At 40.1% G+C, this 12,429-nt stretch overlaps 2 protein-coding genes and 1 pseudogene across 2 annotated transcripts; 1 reads left to right on the top strand and 2 right to left on the bottom strand.

Annotated features, from left to right (window-relative positions):
• Positions 1-476: 476 nt before the first annotated feature.
• On the bottom strand, positions 477-5,111 carry LOC103955690 (isoleucine--tRNA ligase, cytoplasmic). Its single transcript, XM_009367591.3, has 4 exons — positions 4,493-5,111; positions 3,382-4,080; positions 2,658-2,993; positions 477-2,424 (listed from the first exon to the last, which is right to left on the bottom strand). Exons 1-4 carry the CDS (start codon positions 5,024-5,026, stop codon positions 676-678), a joined length of 3,318 nt encoding a protein of 1,105 aa, XP_009365866.2. The 5' UTR covers positions 5,027-5,111; the 3' UTR covers positions 477-675.
• Positions 5,112-5,991: 880 nt separating this feature from the next.
• Positions 5,992-8,043, bottom strand: LOC103955689 (30S ribosomal protein S9, chloroplastic). Its single transcript, XM_009367590.3, has 2 exons — positions 7,599-8,043; positions 5,992-6,411 (listed from the first exon to the last, which is right to left on the bottom strand). The coding sequence occupies exons 1-2, from the start codon at positions 7,947-7,949 to the stop codon at positions 6,124-6,126; spliced, it is 639 nt and encodes a 212-aa protein (XP_009365865.1). The 5' UTR covers positions 7,950-8,043; the 3' UTR covers positions 5,992-6,123.
• A 1,084-nt stretch (positions 8,044-9,127) lies between these two features.
• LOC103955786 lies at positions 9,128-10,615 on the top strand (annotated as a pseudogene).
• The last annotated feature ends 1,814 nt before the right edge of the window (positions 10,616-12,429 follow it).

Below are 12,429 nucleotides of genomic sequence, written 5' to 3'. Positions count from 1 at the left end.
TTGCTCTAGCTCTTGAGCTGTTATCGCTGGCACGTGATCCCTACCCCAAAGGATATCAAGAGCAAGTAGCCTCTTGCGGTCTGATGGTCGGTTGGGCACCTCAACAAAAGGTTCTCGGTCATCCTTTGGTTGCTTGCTTCGTAAGCCATTGCGGTTGGAACTCCCTTGGTTTCTTGTGTTGGCCGTACTTTGTTGACCAGTTTCCTCAACAAGAGCTACATTTGCGATATTTGGAAGGTTGAGATTCGACAAGAATGAAAGCGTGATGATCACACACGGAGAAATCAAGAATAAGGTGGAGCGTTAATAAAAAAGAACATAATACTAACTACTAAGTAACTTTCAAGGGAAGAGGAATACCACCAGATCGTGGTATTGAATGACTCTAAAAAAAAATAAAAAAAACTAAATGTTCGAGCGTTGATAATATAATATCAATAACTCAGTTGATTGATTCAACTGAGACCAAGCTAATGTAAACGGTAATCCAAAATCTTGTGTTCATTACTTCCACAAATAATAGTTTTCCAACATTGCCAAAACAAGAACATAAAACAAAGGCGTGATGAAACTAATGCCGTTTGCCCGAAAGCATCAACGAGATAACAACATGATTAAACCTAAATGATTAGCTAATGAAATTTGACTAAATATACCTGATCATTTCTAGAAACTCTACTTGGAACTGGTCGGGCGAACCAATCTGATAACAAATGACATGCCCGATACCCCATGGGAACTCTCCTCCGCAAGAAGGACAGCATCTGATGGCATCACTTGAGAAGGACGCAATGGAAAACCAATGGCATCTGTAATGTATTCTTCCTGGGATTGTAAAACCCGTTGTGAGACTGATTTATCTTGATCTAAAGATTCAAAGTAGGCCTCCACCACGTCAGTAGGTTTAAGGGCAGCTGTCTTCCGTAACTGTTGAACTCTCCTAACAATTTCGCGAGCAACACCAGCCTCGAACAAGGACTCATCTGGACGTAAATCCAAAACCACCAAAACATCACCATCTCCCGCTGCATCTATCTCCTTTTCTGTCGTTCCATTAGGACGTTTGAAATCCCTAACCACCTTAATATCAGCAACCTTTAAACAATGACCAGAAACGGTAACTTCTCCAGCTTTCTCAAATGCTAAAATGCTTTCCTGGGACATGGCCTTGACTTCTTTGGCAACAACCCCCATTGATTTTCCAAGCCGCTTACCCAGTACACTAAAATCAGGCTCTGCACGTAATGAAGCATACTCCAATGTATCATTACACGTGACAAGAGATCGTACATTAAGTTCCTCCAACACATACTCTCTTAGCTTTCCAGCAATATCATCAAGAAAGTCTGCATCAGGATGAACTATAACCATCTCCTTAAGGGGTGTCTTGAGAGGCTTATTGTGACGCTCACGAATGTTACGGCCAAGATCAATCACGGTCATCATTCTTCTAACACTCTGCTCCATTCGTTCATCCCTCTTTCCTTCTGCTTTAGGAAAACTACAAAAGTGAATGCTTTCCTCTGACTCATTCAAAATTTTCCGCAAATTTTGATAAAGCACCTCGGTGAAGAATGGCGTTAATGGTGCCATCACTTTACAGGACACTAAGAGGACATTGTAAAGAGTTGAGAGTGCCATCCTACAATCTTCTTCACCAGTACGACCCTTTAGCCTCTTGCGATTGAACCGCACATAAATATTTGTCAAGTTGTCAAGAAACTTCAAAAGATATGGAACCACAGTGTAAAGTCGATAACCATTCATCTCTTGTTGGACAAAATACACAAGACTCTGTGTGGCTGAGTTGATCCACTGGTCTAGCACATTAGACGATTTTTGTACAGTGGCTAGATCAATAGGGAGGAAAGTGCCAAACCCTTCATCTTCAAGTCTCTTTGCATTCTGAACAAGGAACCTGTATGCATTGTACCAAGGAAGAAATACATCCTTGACCACACCAAAAACTCCTTCCTTCTTGAAACGTAATGTCTCCGCACGCACAACAGGAGAGTTGATGAGGTATAATCGTAGTGCATCAGCACCATAGTCATTAATAACCTCCATTGGTGAAGGATAGTTCTTCAAACTTTTACTCATTTTTTTTCCATCCTCAGCAAGGACAAGTCCATTGCAAATCAGGTTTCTAAAAGCAGGTTTCCCAAATAACGCAGTAGATAACACCATAAGAGTGTAGAACCACCCACGAGTCTGATCTAGCCCTTCCGCAACGAAATGCCCAGGAAAATTTTTCTCAAAAAGCTCAACATTCTCGAAAGGATAGTGGATATACGCATAAGGCATGGATCCACTCTCAAACCAGCAATCAAACACATCATCTATACGTCGAAGAACACCATGTTGCGGACCACGAGCAGATGGAATAGTGATATGATCGATATTGTGCCGGTGCAGATCAAAAACCTATTTAAATCGACATAAGAAATATTATTTTAGATTTGTAAATCACAAGGACAAAAAAAGAACTGTATTATTTTGGATTGTTGAATCACAAAACAACAACAACAACAAAGTCTTATCCCCCTAAGATTGAATCACGAAAAATAATAATTAATTAAACAGGACATTCAAACACCAAGGAATATTCCGCATGACATATAATTGCACAAAATAAAGTACACAGAGAGGAATCAAACCTTAACACCGGAAAGCTTTTCAAGCTTATCAATAGAATCGATGACTAGTATCTCCTCACCATCCTCACTAACCCACACAGGGAGAGGAGTTCCCCAAAACCTACTTCGACTAACGGCCCAATCTCTTGCATTTTCCAGCCAATTGTGGAAGCGCTTTTCCTTGACAAAGTCAGGAACCCAGTAAGTCTCTGTGTTATTTTCTAGCAATTTTTCTTTCAACTGCTCCACCCGGATAAACCAGCTTGGAACAGCTCTGTAGATAAGTGGAGTTTTGGATCTCCAGCAAAAGGGATAAGAATGAGTAAAAGTTCCGGACTTCACTAGCCTTCCTTTTGCCTGAGAAAATATGAAGAAATATATCAGAATAAAAGATACAAACCAACATACCATAAAGTAAGTACAGAAACAATCCATCACAAACAGGACACTTATTCCTACTTTCCACTCTCTTTTTCCTAAATTCTTTTCAACTAATGATGATAACAAGAAGAGCAACAATAGTAAATAGCATCAGAACGCATGAGACTACATATTATTTGATGTCAAAACATTAAGTTTAGAACATGAAGTTAAAACTGAACATTTATTTGAAACATAGAATGGTATGGCTCTATCTTTTCTTCTTATTGATTGGGAAGTTGCGCAAGTAAATCACCCCACTGTGGGGTGTGTGTGTGTGTGTGTGTGTGTTTGTGTTTGTGATTGTGTGCAGTCTCACTTGTACCTTCAGTGCTTCAATAATATCTTTGTCGGCATCCTTGACATAGAACCCGCTGAAATCAGTGATTCTTTCTGTAAAGCAGCCATCATCATCAACCGCTACAATCAAGTTGTCTCCCTTATTGATTACTTGGTTTTCAAGGCAAACACGATAATCATCCTCGCCAAAGGCAGGAGCACAATGAACAATACCAGTCCCACTATCATCAGTAACATAGTTGTCTGCAACAACTCTAAATGCCACATCAGAGAACTCCTTAAAGTAGTCAAACAGTGGCACATACTTGTTTCCCACTAATGAAGCCCCTGAGAATTTCTGCAATACTTGATATGATGAACTGTCGACAGTTTCCTTTTTCCCAGCTCCTCCCTTGGTCTTAGACTTGGACCCATTTTCTACTACAATACTTTTCCCTTTTGGTTTCTCAGTAGGAAGAGCTGACAACCGAGATTCAGCAACAACATAAACTTTCCCCGAGTAGTTGTTGCGAACCTTCACATAAGTAAAGTTCGCATTGACACAGAGGGCTAAGTTACTAGGGAGGGTCCATGGTGTAGTTGTCCAAGCCACAAAACTTGCATTTTCCAGATCTCCCACAATTGGAAAAGTCACCATAATTTCGGGATCAGGCACATCCCTATAGTCTTGACCAGCCTCAAAATTTGAGAGCGGTGTCTTGCAACCAGTGCTGTATGGCATGACCTATCAACAAAAAAACAAAATACGTCAGTAGAAACACAACTTATCCTCCTTTTGTTCAACAAGTCAAACAGAACATTTATCCTCCCTCTCTCCCTCTCTTCTCGGTTTTCCGAATTTAAGTTGCAATAGAATTCCATGTACATTTGGCATTGAGTTTTTACCCTAACTAGAAATCAATACCGGACATTTCTATCAAATTACAAGCTTTTGGAGTTGACATGAGCTATCTGCATAATCAAACAGCATCAAAACAGTAATTCATGAAACCGATATTCTTTTAGATCATGCATTATGTTAATAAACCCCATTTACCATCTCCCAACACCCATGATCAAAACATGTTAAAATCCAGAAATTCTCACTACCCAATTGAGCAAAACTCATAAGAAATCACAATGCATCAATAACCAACCTTGAATCCTTTATAAACCAGCCCCTTTTCAAACAATTGCGCAAAAACCCACCACACAGATTCCATAAACTTCAAATCCATCGTCTTGTAATCGTTCTGGAAATCAATCCAACGCCCCGTCCGGGTGATAACCTTCTCCCACTCGCCGACGTACCGCGTCACAATGCTTCTACAGGCCTCGTTGTACTTATCGATCCCCATATTCAGCACGTCGTCCCGGCGCTTGATACCGTGAGTCCGATCTATCTCGTTCTCCACAGGCAGGCCGTGGCAGTCCCACCCGAATCGCCGGATGACGTGGTGGCCGCTCATGGAGAAGAATCGGGTGATTATGTCTTTGATGGTTCCGGCCAAGATGTGGCCGTAGTGCGGGAGGCCGGTGGCAAACGGAGGGCCGTCATAGAATACATATTCCGGCTGGCCCTCCGTGCGCGCCAATTGGGTTTCGAAGGCTTTGATTTCGGACCAGAGTTTGAGGATGGTTTCTTCTTGTTTGGGGAAGGAGAAGTCCTTGCCCTCGCACACTTCCTCCATGGCTGAGTTGCAGCGAAGGAAGCTCCTTTTTTTGGTATGGAATGAAGGAAGATAACGCGAGAAATATGTTTTTCATTTACGTTTAACATATATTTATAGGGGCTTTTAGGGTTTAGACAAAACGTACCAGAAAACGATGCAAATTAGATCCAAAACTTATGAAAATAGGTCAAAAAATGATACTAAATCTATAAAAAGTTATCTAAAACACAGGCCAAAAAAATTTTTAATACCAGCATTCAAATTACATGTCTCGCTCGATTTGACATATAAAAACCTTAACTCTTATATCATCTCACTTACTGATTCGTGACTCTCAAAATCTCACCCCTGATACTCTCTCCTTCATAAAGCCGAACTATACCTCCAATTTTCTCCTCATTCGCTCCGCTCTTGAAAAACTCTAAAGTTTCGTTCTTGAATTTCAGACAACCTCTATCTCACTTGAAAACCGGCATTAATTTTTGTTTCAATTTTGTTGTCCTTCTCAAGTTGGCGCATATCACTTGACGCCTAGGTTGGAAAAGAAAATTTTGGGATGTAGTATGCAGAGCATTTTTCACTAGCTAATTTGGTGTATAATGTAGTCGCCAAGTCATGATGGTAACTATTAACTAGAGAAGTAATAGCAAGTCTTACATGGTAGCAAGGTTACACTTGTGTATAGAGTGAAATGCACCCCAGGTAATTACCAGGGAAGTTGTCTGAAACAATCCGGCTGGTTATGGCCGGGAAACTCGAGGAGCCTATCGAGCAGATTAATGGATCAAATGGGGATCAGTTCGCTTGCGTTCTTGCTGATCCGAGTCTTGGATGGGGCTGGAAATTGCAGAGAAAAAAGGCTTCCAGCGAGCGAGCTACCTTCTGCCCGGTACTTGGATTTATGCCCGATAACTCAGAGGATCATATGATATAACACTAGAAAGTTAGATATGTCTAGTAATCATGGTAAGGGAAGAAACAAATTAAGTAATCAAATCCAAATTCCTTGCTTTAAATCTACATTTACATTTCAAAATGAAACCTGTTCATATAGTGCACAAGAAGATATTTGTATGGCTTGCGACGTTCACAGCATAGAAAAAGGAAGGACATGTCTAACGCTTTGAAAACTGAGGGGCTTTGCGAGCTTTCTTGAGACCAGGCTTCTTCCTTTCAACTACTCTGGCGTCTCTAGTCAGCAGCCCTTCCTTTCTGAGAGGTCTTCTATGGTCTTCGCTGACCTTTAGCAAAGCTCGAGCAATGCCAAGGGAAATCGCCTGCGCCTGACCAGAAAGGCCACCGCCATGAGCCTTCACAAACACGTCATATCCACTTTCGTATCCTAAAGTAACCAACGGTACTCTTACGTACTGTAGCCACAACGGGTTGCCTTGCAGATATTCCTACACAAAGTTAAATACAGAATCATAAGGGTTTTGTTAATATTGTCTGCAAATAAACAAAATTCCCTAACGAGTAACTTTGGTGCTTGTACTCCAACTACTGCTATACTTGTTCCATGACCATGATATTCATGACAGACGAGACACATATTCGTAGACCCGGCGATATAAAAAAAGAAAGCATTGTTCAAGGAGTTGCTGATGCTGAAAGCTGTAAAGGAATGGGACCAATAGACATATCACAGTAGTTGGCAACGATGAACGAAACCATTAACACAAGTCATCGCACTCCACTCAGAATTATATCTTGAAACAGATTACAGATCAAAATTCTTATAAGATTAGATGAACTAATTAGCCACTACACTTTAATCTTCATCATAAATACAAGTCTAAAATCATGACAAATATATCCACAGAATAACGTATGAATTCAAAACATTGAGGAGACTAGTCAGGCATTTTGTACAAGGCAAATATGGGTTCAAAATAATGGACAGAGGTACACAAAAGTTACATTGAAGACGAATAGGCCTCATAGAGACTATTAGTTTAACAGCACCAACAGTTTCAGACATACAATTGTCTAGAAAAAAGTTAAAATCACTAGCCGCTTCGAGCAAAAAAATGAAAAGAACAGAACGAACAAAGTAAAACATAAAGAACTAAGAAAATCACAGCAAATAAATTAAGAACATCCCCACAACCGCATTTTCTACCGTAAAATTATTGGGGGCATTGTCCGATGAGGGATAATTGCAGGATGTGAATAGCCGGCGAAAATCAACCAACCAGCAGACCGCAGGCTTGCCACTCACATCCCGCAACATTCCTCATGTCCTCTGGCATTCAACATTTATATTACTTGTGCATAGACTCAGCGAAAAATGCATAAAGTAAATAAAAGTAAACATCTTTGGCTGCCCAAAGAAGCACACTTTGAGCATGACATTGCATGATCACAGAGAGATATCAGCTGAAAATTGCATCAAACATCATACAAGCCATTATTCAAAAATCAACTACATTTTCGAATAAATAAATAAATTATGTAGCTTATAGAAAGGTAAAACAGGATGAACATGGAAATCCCAAATTCCCGATTCGAAACCCTAACTACTTGTGGAAACAGAAACACAGATAGAGAGAGAGAGAGAGAGAGAGAGAGAGAGAGAGAGAGAGAGGACCTTGGCGTCGCGATAGTTGATGATGACTTTGCCGGTGCCCTCCTGGAGTACAACACGAGCAATCGCGCACTTCCGGCGACCAGTCCCGATGATTGTCTGAGCTGCAAAACCGCCGGGAAGCCTCGATTTCACGTATTTCTTGAGGTTTTCAGTCTCCAGCACTTCTGTAGGAGGAGCCGCCGCGACGGAAGCCACCACCAGACGAGGGGAAGGTGTGGCGGTTCCGCACACTCGCGAAAAGGTCACTGATTTGGAGCCGGGAAACGAGGCAATGCTAGGCTTCTGAGCTACGTGGGAGGAAAATGAGAGAGAAGAGAGGGACGATGTGAGAGCTGTTATGGAGACCGCCATTTTTCCCTAGGGTTTCTGCGGATTTGGATTTTGCCGCCAGCACCGAGCAGCTGGTGGGCGGATGATGAAGATGAAAGGGGATAACGTTCGGAAAATGGGGGGATTGAGAGGATAACGAAAGTTTGGGTTTTTATTGTTTGGTAAAATTGCACGAGTAGCAACTGGACTATTTGGCTATTCGAATTGCAACCCCAGGATAAAACAGGATTTAACAATGTCAGTCAAAGTAAAATTAAGAGTTAATTACAAATATTCCCCCGAGTTTTTGTGATTATTTTTATTTGGTCCTTCAGAATGCTTTGTCAGGAAAAATTTGAAATAGTTCCCAAACTTTTAACATTGTGGCATGTTTTTCCCTCTGCACTTAAATCCGAATTTTCCTTCTAATATTGAGATTAATTTAACTGCTATCATTTGAATAAAAATAAACGAGAATAGATTCTCTCATGTCACCATTTAAACACGTGATAATCGTTTATTAGACAAATTGTACCGTTTTTAAACATGTGACAAACATTTATTGAACTGTGACACTACTAGGATTAAATTTGATTGCATGAGAGAATTTCTCGTAGGTGCAAGTTTGCTCAAGTTTCGGGTACAACAACACAGTTATCATCGACCTAAGGTTTGAGCATTATTCTAACCGGTAACTGATGAGTGAGTGTAAAATGGATCAATCTGAGAGGATGCACACCTGCACAAACAAGAAAAGATGGTGACATGTGGTAACATTTTTTCATATCGTTTGTAAAACGAATCCGACAAAGCGATATTCTAAATTATTTTAATTTACAAGGAATGAGATTCGAACCTGAGTATAAGGGACGGCCAACCCTAGTCAATCGGCCTAAGCAACGTTTGCTTGGAAAATGAAATGCAGTTCCATCAATGCCAATACAAGAACATAAAACAAAGGCGTGACGGTAACCAAAGCCGTTCGCCGAAAGCATCATCAAGAAAACAAAAGAATGAACTAAAACAGGCATGAACTCAACAACAAATGCACGCATAAATATATAATGGAAAGAGAGACAAAAAGGTTGATTCCCCAACTCCGAATTCAGATAAAACCAATGCCCTTGGACAAAACCTACAGTAATTCCATGCCTCAAATGCCTCCCATATAAGATATGCGAAGAAACTGCATGAGAAAACATCTAGGAATCGATAAGAAAAGATAAAAAAAAACAAGAGCAAAAAATGAGCAGGCCACATGTCGTAGCGATTCCTTATCCGGCGCAAGGGCACGTAATTCCCTTGATGGAGTTGTCGCAAAGCTTAGCGAACCATGGCATCAAGGTCAGTTTTGTGAACACGGAGTATAACCACAAGCGCATAGTGAAGGCCTTGGCTGGAGAGAGTCTTATTGATCTAGTTTCGCTTCCAGATGGGTTAGAACCGTGGGAGGACAAGAGCGAGCTAGAGCAACTATCCGAAGCAATGAAATGGATCATGCCAGAGAAGTTGGAGGAGCTCATAGAGAAGATCAACGGAGGGGAAGGCGAAAATGTCACTTGTGTCATGGCTGATCATCATATTTTCTGGGCCCTGGAAGTAGCAGAGAAGATGAACATCAAGGCAGTTGCATTTTGGCCTGCGGCAACTGCATCGTTGGCGTTGGTTCTCAGTGTACCAAAGTACATTGATGAAGGAATCGTTGACAACGATGGTAAGATCTCTGTCACAACTTTGCATTTTAAGCAGATCAAGTCGGTTTTAAGTTTTCATACTTCCGTAAGTAGCAATTCGTTGCGAAGATGGGGGAGCTTTTCGAGCAGATTATCGATTGATCTTTTTGTAACCATTTAATTTTTCAGGAACTGTATTGAAGAGCCAGAATGTTGACATGGGAACAAACATGCCCACCATGAAAACTAAAGACTTTGTGTGGGCATGCATAGGTGACTTTACCATGCAGAAAATGATATTTGATATGATGTTAAAAATCAACAGCAGCCGGAAACTGGCACAACGGGCTGTTTGCAACTCAGCGCATGACCTCGAACCGGAAGCATTCACCCTGATACCCGAGGTTTTGCCAATTGGCCCACTCTTGGCAAGCAGCCGGCAAGGGAATTCGGCTGGGAACTTCTGGCCGCAGGACTCAACTTGCTTAGAGTGGCTGGACCAACAACCACCCAGCTCAGTGATCTATGTTGCATTTGGCAGCTTCACAGTTTTCGATCCAACCCAATTCAAAGAATTGGCTTTGGCTCTCGAATTATCCGAGAGGCCATTCCTTTGGGTCGTGAGGTCAGATACCACTGACAGTACTTGTGATCCCTACCCGGAAGGATATCTAGAGCGTGTAGCCTCTCGCGGCCTGATGGTCAGTTGGGCGCCTCAACAGAAGGTCCTGGCTCATACTATAACTTGAAGGCATAAGCAATGGAGTTCCTATATTGTGCTGGCCATACTTTGCCGACCAGTTCATCAATGAGAGCTACATTTGTGATGTTTGGAAGGCGGGACTGAAATTCGATAGGAACGAAAGCGGGCTTATCACGAAAGAAGAAATCAAGAACAAGGTGGAACAGCTGCTTGGTGTTGAAGAATTCAAAGAAAGAGCTTCCAAACTTATGAAATTTGCCATGACCAGTATCAAAGAAGGTGGCAAATCTAACAAGAATTTTAACAATTTTATTGAATGGCTCAAGTCATAGGCAATGTCAAATTTGAAGTATATGGTGACTTAACAAATTCAAACGTCATTTGAAAAAATTTCGCCATCTCAATCTCAATCAACCAATTTACCAGGTTTACATCTTCAACTCTTTCAATACTTCCACAAAGAATGAAAGGTTGTTCCATCACGGGGTGGCACAATGGTTGAGATAAATTCCTAATTCGTATTTCCATACGGCTCGTTTGAGTTCAATTATTGTTGCGAATATTCGTTTTAAGGATAGATTGTCATGGCTTAGCCACAAGCTAATCCCCTTTTACAAAATAAAAAACTACTGGATAAAAAATAAAACAATTAACAATATACCCAATAGAAAAATGAAATATGTTTAGAGCATTTTCCCGCCTCAATATGTGGGATCGCTATTAGTAACATCTCGACAACAACGTTGTATTGAAATGATTAAATACATTACTATTTTCCCAACAATGAAAATATACAATTATATTATTGCATAATTAGGGTTTATAGGTCGGATTAGCAGAGCCAATAGGAGGAAATCTCTACTAATTAATGAAATTTTTCTGTCAATCAAAAGAGGATGAAAAGACAATTTAGTCTTCTATCATAAAAAAAAAATGATGGGCAATAATATAATTTCACAAATCCAAATTTTACTATTTTTTATTGAAGCCTATATTAAAATATCTCTAATATTTAAAATTAATAAATAAAAAAACCAAAAACAAAAACCTTCCACTCCCCCCACATTCTCTCTCTCTCTCTTCCTCTCTCCTTCTCATTTTCTAAAAAAATGTGTTCATACACACAAAGTGTGTAGGCAAATGCTAGTGTGAATTAAATTAAAGAGTTATGATCTTACCTGACTGGTAAGCATTTGTACCGCACATATTTCACAATCTTATCTATAACTAATAAGGACTCATATGACTTTCAGGTAGTAGAGTTTGTTGGTGTTAATTCAACTATGTACAATTACAGCCAATGTGGGCAGAGGTGGATGGACATTGGAAGTGAGGTGGTCCTAGGTTACGCACATGCCTTGCAAAAACACTTATTAGATTGCTTTGGCACATGTCAATATTTGACATGTGCATAACTTGGTTCAGCTGACGACAAAACGCCAATTAAATGTTCGACGAAACACCTCAGTGAACAAACTGAGTTTTTTTTTTTTGCTCGCTTCGTAATATGTTTCTTTTTAAATAAACTTGAACCTCAAACACTGAAATCCCAAGATTCAAATCTTGAATCCGCCAGAATACAGATATCCAATTAGAGGGCAACCCTATATACGAACCTGGAAAACATGCATATTTTCTTGGAGCTATTAGAAAAAAGAGAAGCAATATTTTCTCCCAGCTTTAATAGCACGGACAAATACTGCTGATGAAGATGTGACACAGATAGTGTGTGTATCTAGTCATAGTTGTGTATCTAAACCCTAAACCACAGATAGTGTGTGTATATCTAGTCATAGTTGTGTATCTAAACCCTAAACCACAGATAGTGTGTGTATCTAGTCATAGTTGTGGAGGTATGGGGCCCTTTTTGGAATGTAAGATGATGGAAGTATCCCTCTTCTTGTTTTTAGTAAAGAAAGGACATGAAATTTTTAAAAATCATTTTGCACACTTTTGTAAGATAAAATATCAAACTAGCCACTCTCACTTTCTTAATTCTTAATGACTAAAAACCCTAGTTTTTTTTTTTTTTTTTTGGACAAAGACTAAAACCCTAGTTAGTAGCTAGAACTAGCTTTAGTAGAATATGAACATTATCCACGAGAGTAATGCTATAGTTAACCGCTCACACATAACGACTGTTAAT

This window comes from the organism of the source record quoted next, unplaced genomic scaffold, assembly GCF_019419815.1.
Source record: "Pyrus x bretschneideri cultivar Hongxiangsu unplaced genomic scaffold, Pyrus_bretschneideri_v1 Contig12, whole genome shotgun sequence".
NCBI lineage: Eukaryota > Viridiplantae > Streptophyta > Magnoliopsida > Rosales > Rosaceae > Pyrus > Pyrus x bretschneideri.
Note: the sequence above shows the minus strand (reverse complement) of the source record. Positions and strands in the feature narration are given on the sequence as shown.

Coding starts and splice junctions, on each gene's coding strand:
- LOC103955690 (XM_009367591.3), bottom strand. CDS start 5,026: ATGGAGGAAGTGTGCGAGGGCAAGGACTTCTCCTTCCCCAAACAAGAA. Junction 4,081..4,492: donor TGGTTTATAAAGGATTCAAG/GTTGGTTATTGA, acceptor TTTTGTTGATAG/GTCATGCCATACAGCACTGG. Junction 2,994..3,381: donor ATATTATTGAAGCACTGAAG/GTACAAGTGAGA, acceptor ATATTTTCTCAG/GCAAAAGGAAGGCTAGTGAA.
- LOC103955689 (XM_009367590.3), bottom strand. CDS start 7,949: ATGGCGGTCTCCATAACAGCTCTCACATCGTCCCTCTCTTCTCTCTCA. Junction 6,412..7,598: donor TCAACTATCGCGACGCCAAG/GTCCTCTCTCTC, acceptor AACTTTGTGTAG/GAATATCTGCAAGGCAACCC.